This window comes from Theobroma cacao, chromosome 5 (assembly GCF_053813885.1).
Source record: "Theobroma cacao isolate CCN51 chromosome 5, ASM5381388v1, whole genome shotgun sequence".
Classification (NCBI taxonomy): Eukaryota; Viridiplantae; Streptophyta; class Magnoliopsida; order Malvales; family Malvaceae; genus Theobroma; species Theobroma cacao.
Genome location: NC_142643.1, coordinates 40,118,158 through 40,137,648, shown reverse-complemented (window position 1 = coordinate 40,137,648; position 19,491 = coordinate 40,118,158). Strand labels below are relative to the sequence as shown.

The following is a 19,491-nucleotide window of genomic DNA, read 5'->3' as shown; positions in this document are numbered from 1 at the left end:
TTTAAGTAAACTAATTTGGGTACATTATGTTAATACTGATGATTTTGTTAACACAATTAATTAAAAAGAATGATGAATTATTTTCGAATTAGATGCATCACCGAAAATTATACTTAAAAAAAATTCTTTAGTTATACGAAATTGAATGATTGTGACACGATTATACAATAATTCAAATTCATTTAACTACATATCATTTACTATTTGAAAAAAAATCTAAACATATTAACAACTTATTAATAAGATCATTTGGCATTAGTTACCGTTGATGGCAATAAAATGAATTTATTTGCCTAAAGAACTCGAATTACAGATTGGGAGTGTTCTATACCGGGTTCAACCGGAATCCGGTTCAACTTATAGAAAGAAAGTAAAACCCAGCCGTCAAAAACCGCCATTTCAGTCTAAGCACAAACCCTACCAAAACCCTGAACCTTCTCTTCTTTTCTGTTTTGGCCTCTCTCGTTCTCACTTTCCACAAAACTTTTCTTTTGTTTTATTTTTTTAATGGAAAGAGAGAACTTATCTCAAATTTCTTGCTCTTCAAGCCAATAAATAAACAAAATCTTTCTTGTTCGAAGAAAAAAAACCCTTAAAAAAACCAATCTAACAATTTTTTTTTGTTCAAAATAGAAATGGCAAAAACATATGCAATGGGGCTAATCTCAGCTTTGGCAGCAGCCTCTGCTTCTTCTTCTCTTTTATCCCAAACCAATAACAACATTGCTTTTGCCGATGGACCCTTTAATTTCCCTTTATTTTCTTCTCCTTCTCCTTCTTCAGGTTCTCCTCAGTCTTCTTCTGGGCAATTGCAGTCACAGCCGTCTGTTTCACCGGCGTCTACGGCTGATAAGGAGGCTTCTGGGAGTGTTAGGGTTAGGAATGATAATCCAAGGACGTCGTCTGCTGGGTTTGATCCTGAGGCTTTGGAGAGAGGGGCTAAGGCCTTGAGGGAAATCAGCAGCTCCCCTAATGCCAAAAAGGTTTCAGATTTAGCTAGCAAATTTCCTTTTTTTCTAAATGGTTTTTCTAGAGGTTTGGTTTGGGTTTTTTGTGGCGTTTTTGAAAGTGGGTTTATTTCGTTTTTTAGTTTTTAGAAGGGTTTTGAAGGGATTTTGGGATTTATCAAAAGTTTATGCAAATGTTTTGCTTTTTTAATGTTTAGTTGCTGAGTCGATTGTTGTGGAATTTCTTTTTCCGAGTTTATGAGGAGCATTGATTTATGTAATTATATATCTTCTGCAATTTTAGTTATTCGTTTTGTTAAAGTGCTAGAGAATTTGATGCTAATGGCTTGTTGCTGGTGTAGTCTTTTGAACTTATGAAGAAGCAAGAAGAGACAAGGCAGGCTGAGTTGGCTGAAAAAGCTGCAGAATTTAAGGCAATGCAAGCCCAAGCTGAAACTGTGAGATCCCTTCTGAAATTCTCCTGATGTTAGTACCTTGGTTAATTAATTAATGGTTGGTCGTTTAAAGGTTAATTTTGAATTTGCAAGTGTTGTTCCTGAATAACATCAAGGTTAATCTGCTTGATTGGATTTTTTCGGGGTGATTTTCTTAGTTTTGTTGTATCCTTTTAAATTTGAGTTCCAACCAGGCAACTCTTCCTATTTTTATTCACCTTTGACTTATTGCGTATGAAATGCCTCTAGTTAGTAGGAGTTTTAGGTTCCGGTAAGATACAACTAGTTTTTAATTCCCGTAGTTTCATTGGGCTGTGGAGCTTTTTGGTAGTACATTGTGTTGTTATTTGTGATTAAGTCAATATTGCTAGGCCTGAACTTGATTTTCTACTTGAGCTTCTCTGAGCTTCTCCATATATCCTTGGTGAAATTTTGGTTATTCAAATGAATTTAAGGCTTTTTCATGTGAAGCTCCTATCATGCTATGTAAACGTGTCTCTGCAGGAACATGTCCTTTTGAAATTTGTAGCCTTATATTTTCCCTATTTATTTACAGATAGCAATGTAATTTATTAAATTAAATAGATTTTGGGGGGTATAGGCTTTGGTCATTCCAATAGTAAGCTATACCAGGCTCTAGAATTAGCACACAACATTCTGCATTTTGTGTACTTTACCTTTTTCTTTTCTAAACTTTCTTCCAAATGTTTTGTTGTCTCTGGAACTGTCTGTTATGGTTATATAATTTTTCTTATTATTATTGTTTTTGAATATCTACCTTGCTGCTGGCAGGAGAGACAAAGAGTAATATATGATGAACAGAAGAAGCTAACTCAGCATCAAGCCCAAACAAAGTCACAGATGGCTCGTTATGAGGATGAATTGGCAAGGAAGAGGATGCAGGCATGTATTTATTGGTGGTTCAGCATTCACCAAGTTGTTACCTTATATAAACATATATGGGAAAGAACGTAAATATTTTATGTTATTGTAGGCAGAAAATGAATACCAAAGAGCAAGGAATCAAGAGCTTGTAAAACAGCAAGAAGAATCAGCAATTAGACAGGAGCAGGCTCGGCGAGCTACAGAAGAACAGATTCAAGCACAGCGGCGACAAACAGAGAGGGAGAAAGCTGAGATCGAACGTGAAACAATCAGAGTGAGAGCTATGGCAGAAGCAGAAGGGAGAGCCCATGAAGCAAAGCTTGCTGAAGAAGTTAATAGGCGCATCCTCATAGATCGTGCAAATGCAGAAAGAGAGAAGTGGGTTGCTGCAATAAATACTACTTTTGACCATATTGGAGGTATTGATTCAATATTATGCACTCAAGTAGTGTAGGAAGCTTTAAACAGCTAGATTCTGAAAATGACATATTCTCATTTTTAAAATTTTCTTCAAATGTAGCTGTAACTTCAAAAATATTGTACATTGGTTACAGAGGGAAGGGAGGTAGATGCTATTTTTCTGTCTGCTCTAGTTTCTATATAATCTTACCTGGTAGATGAAAATTATGGCACTGATTAATTCTGTTGCTTCTATGGTTTTGTTTCTGTACTAAATACAGTGGTATATTTTTAATGTTTTATTCTGATGGCCAGAAAGAGAATTCGAGCTCAATGATGACTTTGATATGTTGTTTAAGTGCCATTTGTTTATCATTTACTGCTTAATAAGGTGTGGCTTAATGTGACAACATCTCTCTTTTTTAGGTGGTTTGCGAGCCATTTTGACAGATCAAAACAAGCTGGTTGTGGCTGTTGGAGGGTTGACAGCTCTTGCTGCTGGCATTTACACCACCAGGTAAATGATAGATTTTGCTTGAAGATTGCATATCCGTGTCTTTTTGCCATGTATATGTTTGAGGTGTTGGTGAGTTGTCTTAAAGAAGCTAATGAAATGATTAAATGCCTGAAATATTCTTGTGTCAATGTAGATTTGCTTATTCTTCTTGAATATTTCTTGTTTCTGAATTAAGGTGGTTTTTATTTGCTTTGCTCAATACCCATAAAAACTTTCTTTTGGTTTTTTACATGGCATTGTAACAAAAGTAACTGGCGGTGGGATAATGTTCTGTTGCTTTACCTTTGGAATTAGCTTTTTGTGGTCTAACTGAAAGTCTCTCAAAAAATTTCATGCTACTGAAACCAAGTTCTCAAGTATTGTAACCTCTCTATGGAGTTCTCTCTTAGGCTGTGGATATTTTCAAGAAATCTCACACAAAATCTCTACAAGGAGTTTAGGGGTAAAGCTCCTTGAGAATTCTTTTGCCCAAAGAGTTTATAGATAACTATGTGGGGAATATTTTTAATATAAAGATTCCTTGAGAATTATTTTCCATTCTCCTTTTATTTTCTGGTAAAGAGATGTAGACTTAGTGAAACCAAGGACCTATATTCAAACTTTTGATGAAGTTAAATTCAATACCCCTGCATCATTATTCTTTTATCAGAATTTGCCACTTTAATATCACTTTATATTATTGATCACAATGTGAGGGTAATTGATTACACAATTGCCACCCCTCTGATGCAGAGAAGGTGCAAGGGTGATTTGGGGCTATGTGGATAGAATTCTGGGACAGCCATCACTTATTAGAGAATCTTCCAGAGGGAAGTACCCTTGGTCTGGCATCTTTTCACGTGCTATGAGCTCTCTATCACGCAGTGGCGATAAACTATCTTCTTCAAAAAATGGAATTGGGTTTGGTGATGTGGTTTTACACCCTACTCTTCAAAAACGAATTCAGCAGCTAGCTGGTGCAACTGCCAATACAAAAGCCCACCAAGCACCATTTAGGAACATGCTTTTTTATGGGCCTCCAGGGACAGGGAAAACAATGGCCGCAAGAGAATTGGCTCGTAAATCTGTATGAGCTCTTACACCTTCGTAATGCCATTTATTGCTTTACTTATGTATCTTCTATTTTGCAAAAGTTGATTTCTTTGTTTTGAAGGAATGTTTCTTTAAAAAAATTCATATTTGATTCTTTGAGCACCTTGATTCAGCTCAGCAGACTGTTAGATTTTGGGTATACATTCAAGTGTATGGATACTTTTGCAAGTTTGGAAACATGTCAATCTGTTATAAACTTAATTTATATAAAGTACAGTGAATTAAGTAAGGAAATTAAATAGGAGAAGTTTTTTTTTTCTTTCTCTGGAACAATATTTGACTGCTGTAGATTTTATATGTTTGTGTACAACATTGAAATAGTTTATGATAAATGTTCGAAAACGGTTGCTTTTTTGTTCATTTGTTTTCATTTTCTGATATTTTTTCAATTTTCAGGGATTAGATTATGCATTGATGACGGGTGGAGATGTTGCTCCACTGGGACCACAGGCAGTTACAAAGATACACCAGTTATTTGACTGGGCAAAGAAGTCTAAGAAGGGCTTGTTGCTTTTTATTGATGAAGCAGATGCATTTTTGTGCGAGTAAGTGACACCATGTAGGTTTTTTTTTTTTTAAGGCAAACACCATTTAGTTTGAAGAAGTTAATGATTTTCCCTTTGGGCACGATATTTCCCTGTATTATTTATTTCAAGATCATCCAGTATCTCTTAGCTTTCCTCTTGTTGGTTAGGTATCACAAACTTGTTGATTGGTAGTTTCACCATTGATCATGTAATCTCAAGGAGCTTAATTTTGCATAAACATCTCAATATCTTTTTGTAGGGTAAAAAATAAATCTCTTGTCTAATCAAGGAAAATTGCTCCTTCAAATGATTTGTTCTATTTCTTTTTTCTTATTCATGAAAGAGTCTTCATGATTTGTTCTATTTCTTTTTTCTCAACAATAATTGCACACAAAAGTAACTGTCCGAGGGTGGAAACATTACTAACTTCATTGATTCATTTGGAAGGTTAGCTTTGAATACTGATTTTGGCCTAACTTTGCAGACGGAACAAAACCTACATGAGTGAAGCTCAACGGAGTGCACTTAATGCTCTTCTTTTCCGCACCGGTGACCAGTCCAAGGACATTGTCCTTGCTCTTGCTACAAACCGTCCCGGTGATCTTGATTCAGCTGTGGCTGACCGTATTGATGAAGTACTGGAATTCCCTTTGCCTGGGGAAGAGGAACGCTTCAAACTGCTAAAGCTCTATCTGGATAAGTACATAGCTCAGGCTGGCTCGAGAAAATCTGGAGTGCTTCAAAATCTTTTGAAAAAGCAAACTCAGATGATTGAGATCAAGGGACTGACAGATGATATCTTAAGAGAAGCTGCAGCTAAAACTGTAGGATTTTCTGGAAGGGAAATAGCCAAACTGATGGCTAGTGTTCAAGCAGCTGTATATGGGAGTGAGAACTGTGTGCTGGATCCAAGCCTCTTTCGTGAAGTGGTAGATTATAAGGTCGCAGAACATCAACAGAGAAGAAAACTGGCTGCTGCAGATGGAGATCGCGTTTGATTAATATTATTTATTGCATGCAGAATTTTAATCAGTTGGCAAAAATTGGCCGTGACTGTTAGTTTTAGCTTGATCTATAAGGCCCAATTTTTTGAGCTTAGGGCGTAATGTTGTCATTATTTCCCCCATGAAATGGGGTTGGGGTTGGGATTGGGAGAGTAGGGATGGTCTCTGCACATCCATTGCGAGGTGAAGTTATTTATAGGTGTTTTTGTTCAATTTGTTTCCACAAATCCCATGGTTGTCCTCTGCCATAACCGGATTCTAACGTAAAACAACCTTCGGACGGTGCATAAGTGCCGTGATTATCGTATACAAGTGTTGAGTAAATGATTCACATTCTTAGATTGGGGAAGAACCCTCCACTTCACATGAAAATTTCTCTGTCAAACCATATTCAGCTAGGTAGAGATTCATAAGCTGCTAACTTTACGAGGCAAATGTAACATTACGGTGGGAGCTTATAACGTGGTTTCCTCATGAAAATTTGAGATGCCATTCGTATCTAATCGTTCAATCTCAAAAGAATATTGATTCGCAGGAAGAATTGAACTTTATAGAAGACAATAACCAAAGTTGGGACATATGAAATAGTAACCAGCCGGTTACGTAAATCGAAAACTAGACCATATGGGTCTTGGAAATACGTTCATAAATGGGAACTCTTTAAATACTTATTATGTGAAAATAAAAACGCAGAGTTTTATCAATACATTGACTGAAAAAAAGTGCCATGGGCAATGCACGATAACAATTACCCCAAGAGCCTGATAAAAACGTCATTACACTTCTAGTGATGATGCTCCTGAACATAGCGCAGGCCACAATACTTGCACACAGCTGGCTCCTTCAAGTCAAGGCATATGAATTCAATTGGGTGTCCTAAAGCAGGATTACTGTCTGCAACCAGGAGAAGAGAGACCAGCAAAACTTCTTCTTGTTAGCATCAGAAAACGTACATGCAACCTATGTAGACTATAACCTTTTACTTAGGCTTTAGTCGGTTTTACTTCTACTACTTGGCAAACGATATTTTGAAAAATCTAACTTTCATGGATATCAAAATACATGATTTTACTTTTATTCAAGGCTATCATTTAGTATTATACATCTTAGCCATTTACTTGTTTTTATCAAATTTAGTTTTAAGTTGCTTATTGTGCCAGTACGTAATTCACCTACTAATCAGCTTGTTCACAATGTGTTAAGGAAAATAACAATCAGAAACCAACCTCCTTCACAAGCTACAATCCTGCCTTCAACCTTGATAGGAGGAACTTCATTGATCAACTCCATTGGAGATTTCTTGCTCGTATCCTGCATATTTGAAAAGAAGAGGTGAACTTTCAAAACCATCCACTCTATTTCATTTTCTTCACTTCATTGCCCTATTGTATTTTGGGAGGCAAAGGCCAATCCTTTAATTGACATGTACTATGTTACATAGACTTGACTTTACCCTAAAATACACAATGTTTGTTTGACACTTTGAACTTTTATAGGTATGACAAATTAATGAAAAATTGCCAAAAATATATGGCACCCATATTGAGAAAAACACCCATGTCTAAACCAAGCCCATGTCTATGTAACAAGGTAGTAATGCGTATGGTTAAAGAAACAAGCAGTGTAAATAAAGTGATATAGCCATCAAACCGTGAATGCAGAAAAACTGTCTTTGCAATGCACCTATTCAAAACTTAAAATACTGGAACAATATCGAAAACATGAAACCCAAACACAGGTTATTTGTATGGAAATATCTATATCGACCAAACAATACTAAAGAAACTTTGGAAGAAAATCATGAGCATCACTGCCTCATCAAAATCTTCAGGGAACAACCAAAATCATTATCCTAATGGGAAGAAAAAAAAAAAAAAACAAAGGTCCCCAATATTCAACACATCAAGGCTATGCAAAGCTTGAAGGCCTTCTCCAAAATCAAATTACTAGATCTTTCACCAGCATCTCACTGGGAACAAATATCTAATATGTAATTCCACAAAACCCCCTCAGAACATTCTATTTTGTTCATAAACATGTAATCAGTGCTTAAGCCATTTCGTGTTGCTTCGATTGTTTTACACAACCTATACATCACTATAATCTGCCGGCATGTCTTCAAAAATTGAGAACGACAAACAGGATGTAAAATACTAGAGAACCAACACAGGTCATCAACTTGAATTTATTCAAGTAACTATTAAGGCAAAAATCAAAAGGGCTTTGATGTATAAAAAGGACTTTAGCAAATCAAAATATAAGGCAATTGCAGAGCAAATGCGAAGACAATCCATTAGTAACCCTCTATTCCAAAGACTGTAATTCAACATTATAGTAAATTTAAAAAATTGGTAAAATAATCCATTTTTCTCCTTTTGGATGATTAAATATAAGTTTGTTAGCACCCTCCCCCACAAAAAAAAAAAAAGAGTAAATAATCGAAGAAATCAAACACATAAGTTAGTAAATACCCTGATAACTGAATTCGTTAAATTCTAGAAAAAATATGAAATGCCAGAATAAAAAATATCAATAGTAATTATTCTAATTTTATTTGTTTATAGAACTTTCAAATAAAACCTATAAAATTCCTAAAATTAACCTAAATTTTCCACAAGTTTCAGCAAAAAATTTGGAATTAAATACCTGCATCCATTTGGCAGTATGGTTGCTGATTTGACTGCTAACGAGGCTGAAATTACGAGTCGTAGATCCCAAATTTGATGATCTGATTATGGTTTTCAGAAGAAACGAATACGCCATTTGTCTTTTTGAGTTCTTTAGAGTTTCTGGTTTTTTCTCGGTAAAAGATCGCGACGGTGGAGATTCGAAAGAGGGCAAAAATGGGATAGAGGGCCTAAGACAAAGATTGTTAGGCTCAGTCTCTGTGGATTGATGTTGGGCCCAACTTAAAAAAAACAGTAAACGGAAACAAAGCCCAAGTTCAATTGCACGCGTTTTTGCAATTAATATCATGATTTCATAAGCAAATGCATATGATGTAATGATAAGATTTCCTCAGATCCATCTTTGTTGTGTTGTGTGGTGTGGTGTTATGCCATGTATCCTATCCACCCTGCCAACTTGCTCTGCATCTTGTCAAGTAGATGCGCATTCACCATGTCCATCCCCAAATATTTGGACTGTTTTGGAGTATCTGTTGAATCATTAGCCTATTATTTACTAAACATGCTCCTCAAACCAGACAATAGCAAAAGCTTGGACTCCACTTCTTGAGATGGCATAGAACTTGTCAAGAATTACCTTTTTACATAAATCCAGATACTATCATGCGCAAGTCGCAGATAAATGAATTTCAAGTTACAATCCTCCCCTACTTCAAACAATTTCCCTGCATTTTGTTCTCTGCTTCAGCTTAAGATAGGAAGCACCAAAGAACAAATGTTTTGACAAAATACAAGGAAAGGAAACAGTGGGTCAACTTGTCTCAACCTACTTTTAGAACAGATAATACCTTTGTTCTTTGACTAGTTAAAGCAATAAGTCAGCAAGAGTATCAATCCGGCTAGTACTACCAATAATTTCATGCATCATTAGCACCATCCCTTTCTTCAGCAAGAGATAAAACTCAAATAATTTTATTAAATTAAGCAGGCAACACATGAAGTAACATGTATATGCCATAACAAAATCAAAGATAAACCCCCGAAAGGAAAGACATTTTGAACTTCTATTGAGCAAATATGAGCTTACAAATTGACAATGATGTTCCATTTTACAAAACTAGTTTTTTGATACATTACCCTTCCTTTATTACTTTAACCCCTTCCCCCTCACTTTATTAAATCAGCAACCAGAACTTCCCTCTATTGAGCAGGGGCGGCTGCCAGCTCTGATTCACCTCTAGAGGTTTGTGGAGGAGGCAACAAAGAATCTTTCTTCATCAGACCTTAGAATGAACTGAAGCAAGACACTTAGCTTTCTTTTGAGTGTTTTGATTCAGCAGCAAGACCCTCAAATAGCATAGATCAATAAACTCAGCTACCTAAACCTGAAAGATGAAGGACAAAAGGCACAATCATTAACATAACAGGAAAGGGGATAACAAATGAGGTAAACAAACAACAGAAAACAAAGATTCATGATAACCAACCCGCAGATAAGAAAAATTCATGATAACCAACCAATTGAAAAGCAACAAAAAACAAAGATGTGGCAATCCCAACTCCCCCACCTGATCCTTTGTCTTTTGTTGAAGAAAAGGGGTAGAGAGAGAGGGACAAAAAATTTGAAAGGAGATTGTTTTATTTAATTTGAGAGTTCAAAGAAATAAACATTCAAGCACATGAAAAACTTGATTTTGTTTTATTTAAAACATAATATAATAACACCCTCACCATATGTTCAAGAAGTACAACACTTGACAACTTGAAGGAGCAGATTAACATTGTTTATTGAAGCTAACCTGATGCTGTTCCACTATAGTTGTAAAAGGAGACCTGCAATTGCCTACAATAAAATGAAACCCCAAAGTGATATAACTGCTATATCCTATATGTCTGTTGGGAGCTGAATTTGAGGTATTTGTACAAAAAATTAAGTGATAATTAAATTAGAGTGATGTCCAATATCAAACATGCATATAAGACCAAATGAACAATTCAGAAAATCTTCATTTTATAACAGGATGAAGTAATATTCTCAGCAATAGAAACATTCAAATAATCACATTTTAGGGCTGACAAAAACCACCAGCCTAGATATCGAAATAGACAATTAACTGTTGATGTGTGTATGTGTGCAAGAATGGGTGCTCATTCTGTGGCTTCTAGCACTCTAAAAGAATATCCACCCTTAATTCTATTCATAATGTTAAAGTAATTGGTGGAAAGATCCAACCAACACTCCAAAAGTCTAGTTGAGGATTTCAGCCGTAGAGATAACCCACCTGCTTCGAAATTCTCTAAGGTTCACTCATGTTTACAACTACACTGAGCGACAAATGGCTCAGACTAATCTAAGCCAAAATTGTCCATTTATCTTGAGATCCCCTGACTGCATATATCTAGTGAGATCCTGCATTAAAGAACTTATGTTTGGTTGGAAAGTGGGGTTCAGTCTATACACCCATCAACTTTTCTAGACTTCTAACTTTGGGTTTCAATTTTCAGTCACACCCTACTGCAGCTAATCCAGATGTTGTTGGCACTAAAAAGAAAGTTCATTTTTCTTTGTTCATTTTTCAGATGACAGGTTTAAGTTTATGTGAAACTGATCTCTTTTTTTAACTGACAATTAATGATAAAGAAATTTTATTTACATGATATCAATAGAGTTTTCAAGAAGAAAAAGATGCTTAGACAATATCCCATGTCTATTGGCAAGCTAAAACAAATGAATAGACAGATTGTATTAAAATAGTGATTTTGACTAATGCATTGTTTGCCACTGAACAACTTGACATGTTTACTAAATTAGACCAACCAGAGACTACAATGTCCATACCGATGATTGCTTTGTGACGAGGGGATGATTGAGCAGCAATCTCGACTTCAACCAAGTCATTCTTTTAGCTCACTTTGTCAAAGCCACATATCACTTCCTTACTCGATATTGAGCAACAATGTCCAGGACAGAATTCATTCCTTTAAGTCAGCACAGTGACAAATATCACACACTGCCAAGAATTCAGTTTTAAATTCGATTACCCTCCTGCTGAGATAAATGATAAAAATCACACACAATCATATGGATTTAAACATTCATAACCATGCACAGGCAAATATGCAGAATGCAACTACCAGAAGGAATTTTGGGCAATTAACATAAAAAATCATGATTTCGTAAAGTCAAATAAATCTATTTGCCAACATGAAATAAGCATAAGGAACCAATTTCTAGGGAGAAGCATAAGTGCAAAAAAAAAAAAAAAAAAGTCCAATGCAGGAAAAGGAAAAGACAGAGAAGGGCAATATAACCTGGTAATTAATGGCCTTCTTCTAAAGAAGAATCAAGCTAGGTGTCAACGAGAAATGAATATCAGAATCCAATGCGTCGTGCTAAAATGATACTCTTAAAGATCAAGGGACTTTCATCTTGGATCCAACTTTGAGGTTTCCCAAAAATGGGATCCCTAAATTATTCATGGAATCCAGGATACTTTTAGCTTCAGTTTCCTTTCCCACATACTTGTAAATATGCACAGCCGCACTCATGATAAACCTATCTGGCTCTGCAGTATCCCTGATCTGCTCAAAAAAGTCTATGCCTTCTTCCACTAATCCATAGTCAATGTAACCTCTCAGCATGGTGCGATAACATGCCAGGTCAGGACTTAGACCAGCTGTTACTAGCTCCCCATAAACCCTCTCTGCTTCCCTCGTCATCCCTACTTTTGCAAAAGCATACAGTAAGTGATTAAAATGAGCACAGGTTGGGGGGATGCCCCTTTTTTGCATAGATTTTATAGTTTGCTCTGCTTCTGCATATTTCAAACACTCAGTATAAGCCTGAACAAGGGAAAGATAGGTGAAGGAGTCAGGCGAGCAACCATCTCTCTGCATGGCTTCAAAAAGTTTCTCAACTTCATCACATAGTCCAGCACTGGCAGATACATTCATCATAATATTGTAGCTTGCCTGCATTCCCCAGAAAAGGCAATAGTTTGCACTGAATGAGTAGATCAATACTTCAAGTAGTAATCTTTTATTTAAAATTAAGAATTAACAGATTCATACACTATGCCCATAATATCCAGCCTTCTAAAGTCCTATTTCCATACAAGTTCTAACCAGCCAAAGCCCTCAAATTTACCCTGTTTTGAGATCAAATCTAAATTAATCAAACCCTTAGGCTCTGCTTGGTTGATACTTTTACTATTTGCTTTTTGCTTTTTCTGCAAAAAATGAATAGAAAGCAAAAAGCAAAAAATAAAAAGTGAATACACAACATAAGGCCGATACTAAAAAGCAAAAACATCAACCAAACAGAGCCTTATTGATTCCTAAGTCCTTCCTCCAATTACTACCATAACCATAACCCCAAAATCCCCAATTGGCCAACCCTAACCCAACATAGATCCTAGGTAGGCTGACTTCCCAAAAATCTGCATGACATCAATATCAAACATATAAAATTTATGCTTAAAGTTCCTCAAAACAATGTGCACAAATGTGACAGTCAGAAAGTAGACAGAAGAGGCTAGCATCATGTGCAAATATCAATTCACACAGCCACTACCAGCATCTCAGGCGAAAATCAATCTTTCTGTAATATGATCATAACCAACAGGAGAATCTGACAAGAAAAGTGAATATAAACATGGATTACCTAATGTAATGCTGAGTTAAAAGACGCTGTTCCTACAATTTCTAAAATGATCACGTCTAACAACAAAAGACCAAAGCATACATACAAGTACAGTAACGACATAGTTGCACAATTTTCATGTGGCACCCCTTGCTTCAATCAGGTCTCCATAGAGCAAAAGGAAGGAATGCATAAGCAAGGCTATCGAAAACAATCATCCTCAATCATTATTAGCAACCAAATTGTACTAGGTGTCTTTTCTATTTTCTTAACTGGGAGTAAAGCATACCATTCCTGGGATTATCCCTTCTTCTTGCATTTTACTGAACAATGAGGAAGCTTCATCCCTCTTACCTGTTAAAAATTAAACTAGTTAAGCTGTGAAACATCTCAGTCGTGAAAATCTAACTGCTGACCCAACTATCCACCAGAATAAGCCAGCAATCAAGCATAAATCATCATAAATGCCATTTGGGATGAATTTGGCTAGCACTTGCACTACAGTCTTCACAGCCAGTAATTTTCAGCACCTGATTTCTAAGTATTTATATTTCTACTAACTGCTAAAAAGTATACAGATATGTTGGAAATGATGATGATCCTATTGACTTTCTTTATGTCATAAAAAACTGCAGTAAATCAGCAAGAAGCAAAGAAATAAATGTATTTCAAGTGCAATGTGTGCCTTTTGAAAAGTCTGCAATGAGCATGTCTGCTATGAAATTAGATACTTTGTGAACATTAGAAAAGCTTTTAGGTGTTCATGACAGTGAACTCTAACCCCTTCACCACTGCATCTGACTACTACTTCAACACAAAACATACATACAAATATTGCTCCTACGTATCAAGCAAAACATATCTAAGACAATTCTACCAACATATAGGAAAAACTGGATAAAACTATCATAAGCAACAATATTGGCCCTCTCTGGGAGGAATGAGGGTGGAAGTTAAAAGACTGGAGACTGGCAGCAAGAAGGACTGAAGGAAAAGGGCAGAGGCAGTGGAAGAAAGAGATAGGAATTAAGTTTGGGGAGAAAGGAAAGATAAGAAGAAGAAGTCCGGAGAAATTCACACAACTACTATTTGATTCTTTCAAGCAACAGTTTTTTATCATTTGAATAGATCCTCACAGTAAGTATGACACTGTGACCTTTTGAAATTTTCAGGGTTTATGCTCTTAGAAATTAAAAGTTCAGAAAAAGAGTATTAAGTCAAAGCCATTGGTATGATATTGCTAATTGATATTGTCATTTGTCTTCACAAATAAGAAATAAACCAGTACCAGCCTTCCCATAATAGCAAATAAGATTCATATATGCCTTCTCATCCAAAGCTATGCCCAAGTTGCGAGCCATGTTGAACGTCTCAACCGCCTTGTCCAGCTTACGACCTCGTCCATAGACACTGCACCAGCAAATGACCAGGCTGCAACTGTCACATCAAAAGCGAATCATTGACAAATTTTTTCTCATTGGTCAACCTCTTACCTAATCAATGTGTTATATGTCTGAATTGATGGAGCAACTCCCATGGAAAGCATACGCTCATAAATGCTGGTTGCAAAGCGTAATTTACCTGCAAAGCTCTGACAAACTAGTTATTGCTATCTTTGACCAGTGTCACAAATGGATATGCAGTGAACCAAGAATGTTTTAAGCAACCTGCTTCTAGCATTGCCTTGATAAATGTATTGTATGCCACAGTATCAAGTCCCAAATTATCCTGAAAACTGACACGTATCAACTCTTCTGCCTCCTGATGTTTTCCTGGAGAAAGATTAATCTAGTTACTCATTGACAATGATTCAGTATATCATAGACAACAGCATATTAAACCAAGAAACAACATAATCAACTTTAACATTTACATTTTTGATGAGCACACCATCAAAGTATCACGAGATTACAATTTCTTGAAACCGATTGGGAGTAAAGGATAAAAGACAAAAAGGATTTTTCTAAGTAAAAAACCCAACCATTGTTACACCCTTTAACTTTATATGGTAAATTTCAAAGACACTCATATAGTCTAGCTCCTATGATAAATCATTGAAGTTTCTCAAAAAAGGATGTACCATCCGAAATCATGCATTATCAGTAATAGCTGGCTTTTTCAATATGATCTAAGTCATGTACCACCTGATATCATGCATTATCAGTAATAGCTGGCTTTTTAAATATGAATCCACTAAAATTTTGTAGACATTATGAGCAATGAATTTTGAACCCAAACTGATTCCATGCTACGAGATCTAATTCTTAATGGTGGATAGTTATTTGTGAATTATTTAGAAGATCCTCATATAAAGCTATATGCTATGACCTGATGATCCCTAAGAAACATTAGACATGTCTTGCAGGTCTCATGGAGTTTCATAAACTCATACCAAAATTAGTCAAAGAGTATACAACTTTGCTTATGGCAACAGCACCGAGATCATGCCCTTTCTTGTTTGCTTCCTTGAACAGTGAATATGCCGTCTCAGGTTTACCACATTTAACATATGCATCAATCATTGAGTTATATATCAATTTCCCGCAAGTGGAAGAATCTGCAACTGCAGTGAAGACATCTCGGGCCTCTTTTAGCTTCTGTTCCTTCCCATATAGACCAATCATAGACGCCATTGTTGCATCATCCCCACTGCAACTTAGCTTGACCACTTGATCATTAAGAGCTTTTGCTTTGGATATATCACCTATTTAAGAAGATCATATCATCACTCAACTGAAACACAACACCTTATATTGTTGCTTCAACCATATTGGATGCACAGATAGACACAATTTAAAAAAATTTTAAAAGATGTCCCCATAATTTAATAACAAAATATTTATTACAAGAATGACCAAAAATTTACCTTCTTTCATTAAGTTGCTTGCAAGTTGAGTCAATACAGACATGCTATTGGCAGTCTCAAGCAACAACTTCAATATTTCCTCCATCTTACCGAAATCCTTACATTCCAAATAGAGCCTAAGTAAGCATCCAAGAGCTGTGGTATCAAGTTGGTTGGAGCCCACATTGACTTTAACTTTCTGATTTCCCATGTATTCTCCACACATAGCTCTAAAAAATGTTTGAATAAACTTGTTATCTTTGTATGAATCATTAGTGCCCATCTCTTTAGTCAATTGCTCAATTTCTTCTAGCATTCCCTCCTTGCAATATATTCTTACAACTGCCCGATAAAGCTCCTCATCAAAAACTACTTGATCTTTCCTTATCTGGACAATAAAATTCTTGGCCCTTTCAGTCAAGTTGAGTCTTATATACAATCTGAGCATGTCATTGCAAGAACCAGTATCTGGAAGTCCAGTCTTAGCTAGAGCCAGAAATGTAGCTTCAGCAGAATCCAGATCTTCACTCATGACATAACATTGCAATGAAACAATATAAGCAAATCTTGAGAACCAAATGTTTCTAGACTTCATTATTTGAATAACAGCTAGAGCTTTCTCAGCATTTCCTGAATTAAGATGGACTTGTGCCATTGCTAAATATGTTTTCTCATCACTAAGTAGGCCAAGCCGCTCAATCTCTTCAAATGTTCTCAGGGCATCCTCATAAAGCCCAAGTTTTCCATATATTCTAATAAGCAAGCCATATATAACTTCATCAGCTCCAATTTTATTTCTTTCCATCTCTGTAAAAAGAGATAGAGCTTTTGAATAATCTTCATTCTTATAATACAAAGTTAAAAGTGATGCACATGTGTAATTGCTTGGAACTATTCCCCTGGATCTCATGTCTTCATATAATCTTAGTGCATCCTGCCAGTTACCATCTTTAGTGTGTGAACTAATAAGCAGGCTATAAGTTGCTTCCTCAGGGACAAAGTCATGTTTCTTCATCTCATCAAAAGTCTTGACAGCCTCTTCAAAAATCCCCCCTTTAACAAGTGAGTTGATTACTACAGTATAAGTGAACCTATTAGGTGCCACCCCTTTATCTACCATTTGCCTCCATAAATCTTTGACCTTTTCATGGAGTGATTTCTTTTGCAAAGAAGACAGCATAAAATTGTAAACAGCAGTTGAGAGTGTAATTTCCCTTTCTTGAGCGGCAGAATAAAAGGACAACATAGCCTTGTGACGCCCCCATCTAGCATATGTACACAACATGGTACCACAAGCAACTTCATCAGGTTCACACCCCGCTTCAAGCATCTCCAGGAAGGTCTGTTCAGCCAGTTTGATTTTCCCAACTTGCCCATAAGCACGTAACACAATTGTATAAACAATAGCACTCGGGCGATAGCATAACTGTTCAAGCACAAGTCTATAATTACAATGTATTAATCTCCACATTTTGGAAGACAACAACATAATCTGTTCAGCTCTTTAAGAAAGCCATGATACTTTCAGAAGCAAAAAGAAAATACTATGTTTTGAGGCAAATATAAGCACTAAACTCATTTTGAATTACTAAAAATAAAATGTTTAACCTTTTCTAATAGGAAAACACAATATTTTACTTGTATAGGAAACAATTATATATGAAAGTGTGTTAGTTTGTTCACTAAATGTACTAAATGGTCCAAATCCGAACAATATTTTATTTGTATAGGAAACAATTAATAATGAAATCGTGAATTAATGATACAAACTTCAAGTACAAAGATTTAATGTCTCTTATCCAGACCAGTTGGATTTTTGTTTTAGCATTTCCATTGTTAATTTTATTTAGATATGATTTCGGTAAAACTTAAGAAAATATACTAATACTAACAAGGAAGCCTATAACTACCAAAACACTAACCTGCAACTTCATCCAAGCAAAGAAATCCCTAACCTGCCTCCAATTCTTCTGTTCTTTCAAAACCACACACATTTCCCTAAAGCTCAACTTCCCAACAAAACTCCCCATCACCCTCCTCACATCAACTTCTCCTTCTCTGCTCTCTCCCATCCCTCTCACCGCCTTTATCGCCGCCACGACATGCTTCCCATACAACTCCCCATTCCTCTCATCTTCCAAATACTTTACCATCTGCTCAGGGGTTCTCTTTATCCATTTCGGAGTCATGGCGCGTGGCCCTTGGTTACGCCTCAACACGCTCAAATATTGGGCCCTTTTGTTTATAATTCGACGCGCGTTGTCGTCGGAGAGGGGTTTTTTTGGGTTTCTGGATTTGGGTTTCGGTTGTGTTGGGTTGCCGTCGCTGAGGGTAAACGGGTCCGGGTGGATTGAGGAATGTATGGGGATTTTGGGGTTCGTTGTGGGCAGTTTTGAGAGGGGAAATGAAGGGTAGAGATGGGTTGTGCTGGAGAGGAAGGTAGACTTGAGGGAGTCCATTTGTTAAGTGAGTTTGGTTTCAGGGAAAATGGAGGCGATGCTGTTTTCTGTTTGATTCCAGGGAAAATATGCAGTTCAGTCAATTAAGTGATTCTGTCCGGAGTGACGGTTCAAAGGCTGGTTTGCTGCCACGGGGAACTGAAAATAGGGTCAGAAGCAGATAAAATAGAAACTTAAAACGTCTTTGGGCTTACCCAAGAAAATTCCATGGGCCGGGTATTATCGACCCAAATTTTTGGGGACGTAAGTTTGGGTTCATTTTAGTTATAATACAGAATTAATTAAAAATTTTATATCCATATAATTAAATTTCAAGAAATATTTTTTATTCAATTTTTTCAAAAAATATTTTTAATAAAATAATAGATTTAGACCAAATTTGAGCTCAAAGCAACTAATTTAAACCCAACCTAAGTAAACTTAACATATAATCAAAACAAAATATTTGCAATATATCAAAATATTTTTAGATCATAGATATATTAAATATTCGGGATAAATATCTCACATATTTTGTAATATGTCAAAGTAGATATTTCGACATACATGCTTGATTTAAAAAACACTATAAATAATAGTATTTTTCTTAAATAAACTATTTCATCTGAATAGTACATGAGTATTTGGCTCATTAATTGGTTGTCATCTTATATAATTAAAATTTATTTATACATTATATGTAATATTTTATTATGTCGTATCAATTACTTTAGAAAACTAGATTATGAATAAATAATTACTAAAATTTAATTTGAAATTTGAACATTTATTATGACATTTTTATCATTTGTGCTCAATTGACTTGGATCTTTGTATAATTTTTCGCATTTTGAAAGTCTTGACATATATATCGATATTGATTAATATCTCACACCATATAAATTTATATAACCATATTAATTTATATGAGTCATTTGCATTTATATGCTTGATTTTTGTAGTGTATGTTACATTTTTTTCCCTTTAAAAGACCAGGAAAGATTTTAATTCATTATTAGAAAGAAAAGAAAAATTAAAAGAGCAGAAGAAGCAATGGCAGTGAAAAGGAACATTATGGATAACAAGGAGCATATCCCTTGTTTAAAATCAGGC

General features: G+C 35.7%; 3 protein-coding genes across 7 annotated transcripts; 1 reads left to right on the top strand and 2 right to left on the bottom strand.

Moving 5' to 3' along the window:
- The first annotated feature begins 414 nt into the window (after nucleotides 1–414).
- Nucleotides 415–6,130, top strand: LOC18599508 (uncharacterized). The gene is made up of 8 exons (XM_007029512.3): nucleotides 415–983; nucleotides 1,310–1,405; nucleotides 2,195–2,305; nucleotides 2,397–2,706; nucleotides 3,113–3,203; nucleotides 3,936–4,269; nucleotides 4,692–4,840; nucleotides 5,307–6,130. Exons 1-8 carry the CDS (start codon nucleotides 636–638, stop codon nucleotides 5,818–5,820), a joined length of 1,953 nt encoding a protein of 650 aa, XP_007029574.3. The 5' UTR covers nucleotides 415–635; the 3' UTR covers nucleotides 5,821–6,130.
- Nucleotides 6,131–6,354: 224 nt separating this feature from the next.
- Nucleotides 6,355–8,662, bottom strand: LOC18599507 (NADH-ubiquinone oxidoreductase-like protein). The gene is made up of 3 exons (XM_007029511.3): nucleotides 8,473–8,662; nucleotides 7,053–7,137; nucleotides 6,355–6,720 (listed from the first exon to the last, which is right to left on the bottom strand). Exons 1-3 carry the CDS (start codon nucleotides 8,587–8,589, stop codon nucleotides 6,611–6,613), a joined length of 312 nt encoding a protein of 103 aa, XP_007029573.1. The 5' UTR covers nucleotides 8,590–8,662; the 3' UTR covers nucleotides 6,355–6,610.
- A 747-nt stretch (nucleotides 8,663–9,409) lies between these two features.
- On the bottom strand, nucleotides 9,410–18,521 carry EMB976 (Tetratricopeptide repeat (TPR)-like superfamily protein). 5 transcript variants are annotated; one of them, XM_007029503.3, is made up of 11 exons: nucleotides 17,863–18,521; nucleotides 15,962–17,366; nucleotides 15,488–15,799; nucleotides 14,763–14,867; nucleotides 14,589–14,676; nucleotides 14,384–14,505; nucleotides 13,385–13,449; nucleotides 11,766–12,425; nucleotides 11,293–11,499; nucleotides 10,185–10,296; nucleotides 9,410–9,838 (listed from the first exon to the last, which is right to left on the bottom strand). In XM_007029503.3, exons 1-8 carry the CDS (start codon nucleotides 18,397–18,399, stop codon nucleotides 11,868–11,870), a joined length of 3,192 nt encoding a protein of 1,063 aa, XP_007029565.3. In that variant the 5' UTR covers nucleotides 18,400–18,521; the 3' UTR covers nucleotides 9,410–9,838; nucleotides 10,185–10,296; nucleotides 11,293–11,499; nucleotides 11,766–11,867. The 5 variants fall into 5 exon arrangements, with proteins under 5 accessions (XP_007029565.3, XP_088663096.1, XP_007029567.3 ...); XM_088806970.1 differs by having other exon boundaries at nucleotides 11,293–11,464; XM_007029505.3 differs by having other exon boundaries at nucleotides 10,253–10,296; nucleotides 11,293–11,464.
- Between the last annotated feature and the right edge of the window lie 970 nt (nucleotides 18,522–19,491).

What these genes read in the sequence shown, in the direction of transcription:
- EMB976 (XM_007029503.3), bottom strand. Translation starts at nt 18,399, where the DNA reads ATGGACTCCCTCAAGTCTACCTTCCTCTCCAGCACAACCCATCTCTAC. An exon ending in AAGCAACTTAATGAAAGAAG is followed by an intron (nt 15,800 to 15,961) that starts GTAAATTTTTGG and finishes CTTCTTAAATAG; the next exon opens with GTGATATATCCAAAGCAAAA. An exon ending in ACATATAACACATTGATTAG is followed by an intron (nt 14,506 to 14,588) that starts GTAAGAGGTTGA and finishes TTGCTGGTGCAG; the next exon opens with TGTCTATGGACGAGGTCGTA.
- LOC18599508 (XM_007029512.3), top strand. Translation starts at nt 636, where the DNA reads ATGGCAAAAACATATGCAATGGGGCTAATCTCAGCTTTGGCAGCAGCC. An exon ending in TACTTTTGACCATATTGGAG is followed by an intron (nt 2,707 to 3,112) that starts GTATTGATTCAA and finishes TCTCTTTTTTAG; the next exon opens with GTGGTTTGCGAGCCATTTTG. An exon ending in GAGAATTGGCTCGTAAATCT is followed by an intron (nt 4,270 to 4,691) that starts GTATGAGCTCTT and finishes TTCAATTTTCAG; the next exon opens with GGATTAGATTATGCATTGAT.
- LOC18599507 (XM_007029511.3), bottom strand. Translation starts at nt 8,589, where the DNA reads ATGGCGTATTCGTTTCTTCTGAAAACCATAATCAGATCATCAAATTTG. An exon ending in ATACTGCCAAATGGATGCAG is followed by an intron (nt 7,138 to 8,472) that starts GTATTTAATTCC and finishes TCAAATATGCAG; the next exon opens with GATACGAGCAAGAAATCTCC. An exon ending in GATTGTAGCTTGTGAAGGAG is followed by an intron (nt 6,721 to 7,052) that starts GTTGGTTTCTGA and finishes TCCTGGTTGCAG; the next exon opens with ACAGTAATCCTGCTTTAGGA.